This window comes from Suricata suricatta, chromosome 13 (assembly GCF_006229205.1).
Source record: "Suricata suricatta isolate VVHF042 chromosome 13, meerkat_22Aug2017_6uvM2_HiC, whole genome shotgun sequence".
NCBI classification, from domain to species: Eukaryota; Metazoa; Chordata; class Mammalia; order Carnivora; family Herpestidae; genus Suricata; species Suricata suricatta.
Window position 1 is genome coordinate 2,110,423 of NC_043712.1, and position 2,851 is coordinate 2,113,273.

The window sequence follows — 2,851 nt, forward strand, 5'->3', positions numbered from 1 at the left end:
GGGTCTGGCAGCCCAAGCTGCCCCCGCCGATGACCACCACGTCGGCCGTGCTGGGCAGGGGCCGGCTTGGGCCCCGGGCCACCGCCGAGGGGCCCTGCGCGTCCTTCAGGGTCCGCTGGTACGGCACACTCTTCTCGGCCGTGGGCCCGGCTTGGCCGGTGAGGGCGCGCAGCCCCAGGCCCCGGGGCCGGCTCGGACGAGGGCACGCGGCGGCCACACGTAGCGCTCTGCTCAGCGAGGCCATGGGGACTCCAGGCTCAGCACCACAGGGAGCTGGGGAAAGAGCCAGGGCTGGCTGGGGCGTGGAGGGGTGGGGGGTTCCCGGGGGACAACCCCCCATGCCCTCCAGGCCCTCCTTCCTCGGCCTCCCCAGGCCCCGAGTGCACCTGCAGCCCAGTGCTCAGGGCCTGAGGGCCTGCAGGCATTGGCTCTGTCTGGCAGGGGGACCATGGGGGGAGGTGGGGGTCCCTGCCGGCCAGGAGCGGGCCGCTGGGGCAGGTCATCGAGGGGACGTGCCTGCAGGTTGACCCGCGAGCTGGACCCAGGCAATCAGAGGCTCCTCACCCCCTCCTCTGTCCTGGGGATGCACTTGCTGCCCCGTTCCCACAATGGGAGCCGTTTTGAGGGACGAAGGCTTGAGGGAGCAGAGTGCTGCTGAGACCCTCCGGACAGCGTGTGACTGGGCCCCGTCAGGCCTCTGTAGAAACTAAGGTCTGGCCGGTGGGAACGCGAGGCCCCTTGCTTGCCAGCCCTGCCCCTGCCACCCGGAGTGGCCTGCTTCTGTCCCGTCTCTCGCCCTCTGGGGACAGACATGGACAGTGAGCCGGGCTGTGACAGAGCACTGGCCCTGGGCTGGGCTGGGGGCTGAGGGGGGTGGCAGGGGCACAGGGGAGGTGGGGAGCAGGGGGCTGATAGGAGGACCTACCTGGGGAAGTAGGGTCACCAGTGAGGGAGGGCAGGGAGGAGGCGAGGGGACCCGGGAGCTGAGGACAAGAAGGAGCTCAGGTGTCAGGGGGACCAGCGCCCAGAGAGGGGGAGGGCGGGCTGTGGAGGGAGGGGCTCAGGACACTTGCATGGGGCATCTTCCGGCGCCCCACCGGCGTTCCTGGTGAGCCCCTGGCACCCGGTGTGGCGATGGGACCAGCTGGGGGGCCGGAGACGGAGGGTGGTGTCAGCCCCCAGAGGGCCCGGGGCAGGGGCCGTGGGGATGGAGTCACCTGGACCCACAGGCAGGAGCGTGGGGGGAGGGGAGGGCCCCCTGCCCCTCCAAATCCTCCCTGGTTTCCCCCAGGGGCCTTCAGGGCTCACCCTGAATCCCTCCTCCCTCGGGAAGCCCTCCCAACCAGAAGTCACATGATCACAAGAAAGTAACAGGAGGCCCACCTCCCAAGGAGGGAAGGGCCGGAGACGTGTCTCCCTGGGGGCGCGTCCTGCCCTGCACGGGGAGGAGAGGGCAGCTCCGAGGGGCTCCTGGCCCACGTCTGGGGCAGCAGGACAAGTTAAGAGGGATTTAGTCGTGAATCCAAGGTGCCCAGGGGCCGGGCCGCCTACAGTAATGGTCATGACTGAGACTAATTTCCTCATTAATTTAAAAAGTCGACTTCTGTTTCCAAGAGTGTCCCACGTGCCAAACGTTCTCATTCAACAAAGAAGAAATGCCCTCGGGTCAGTGTGACAGCTGTCCCCGTTGTACAGGGAGGAGGACAAGGTACTGCAGGACTGGCCCGGGTCACAGGGCAGCCGTGTGGCCGAGCTGGGGAGCAAGGCCAGGCCCGTGCACAGCCCAGGCCCGCAGGCCCCTCCCCACCTGGTCTGGGGGAGGGGAGCCTCGCTGCCACCCTGTGCCACCCCTTCAGTGGGGACTCGGGTGAGGGGCCCAGCTCTCAGGCTGGCCAGGGCTGCCCTGCCCCCACCACAGTGACACCCACCCAGCGAGGTGGGGGCGACAGGGCATCTCAGTCCCTCTGCCCCCCCTTTGCCCCACAGTCCAAAGGCTCACCTGCCTTCTGCCCACAGAGGGGCCCTGGGCCCCGAGAGGGCACCCCAGAGCACCTATCTGTACTTACCTTCTGTCTTCAAAGTGCCCTAATCTTCCGGGAGCCCCCAGCAGTGGCGCCCTGCCAAGAGAAAGCCGTGTCACGTGGTTGTGGGGCATGTTGGAGGCTGGGCATCGCCCCCCCCCCACATCGGCCCGCAGTCCACAGCACTGCTGCTTGGCCTCCTTCCCCCCAGCTGTCCCGCCAGCTCAAGTGCCTGCCTCCCGCCCCAGAAGCTGCCACATGCCCCCTCCCCAGCCTTGGCTGGGCGGGTTCTCCTTGCGGTGCAGGGGTGGGGGCCTGGGGCTCTTCCAGCAGAGCAGGGGTGAAGGCCACAGGGCAGCCAGCGCTCCTCCCGCCCAAGCACGGGCTTCAACATTAACTTGCTCTCCTGCCCCTCTGACCCTCTCCCGCCCGGTCAGCAGCGTGGCCCGTGCGCTCCCGGGATTCAGGGCTCTGGACAGCCCGGGGATTGGGGACATCAGGACGGATGGGGACTTGAGCGACAGTTTCACCTGAGCTGCGAAGCCGGGGCCGGAGGAGCGCTCCCCAGAGGCTGCGGGGTGCAGGAGGTTGATGGAGAAAAGCGCGTGGCACAGCCTCCGCCTGGTGCAGGGGGCCGGTGGCCGCCCGGGCCCGCCACGCACGCAAGGCCCGCCGCGCTCCCGCCCACCCAGCCCGAAGCTTCCCGCAGCCGGCGGCGCAGAGAAGTCTCGATCCCTCGATCCGTCCCAACCCCGCCCGCCCAGGGGAGGGCCCGGGCCCTGCCGAGGGGCGTTCCTCCAGCCTGGCCCGGGGGCGGCAGGGCGCCGTCC

General features: G+C 69.2%; 1 protein-coding gene across 1 annotated transcript in view; it reads right to left on the reverse strand.

Moving 5' to 3' along the window:
• The window catches only part of SARDH (sarcosine dehydrogenase), a 52,831-nt gene extending 50,134 nt beyond the window's left edge, over positions 1-2,697 (reverse strand). The window contains exons 1-3 of the mRNA XM_029919544.1: positions 2,552-2,697; positions 2,067-2,117; positions 128-273 (exon numbers count right to left, since the gene is read on the reverse strand). Of these exons, the coding sequence (XP_029775404.1) occupies positions 128-244 (117 nt within the window). The 5' untranslated portion in view covers positions 245-273; positions 2,067-2,117; positions 2,552-2,697. The remainder of the gene's footprint in view (positions 1-127; positions 274-2,066; positions 2,118-2,551) is intronic.
• Positions 2,698-2,851: the final 154 nt, after the last annotated feature.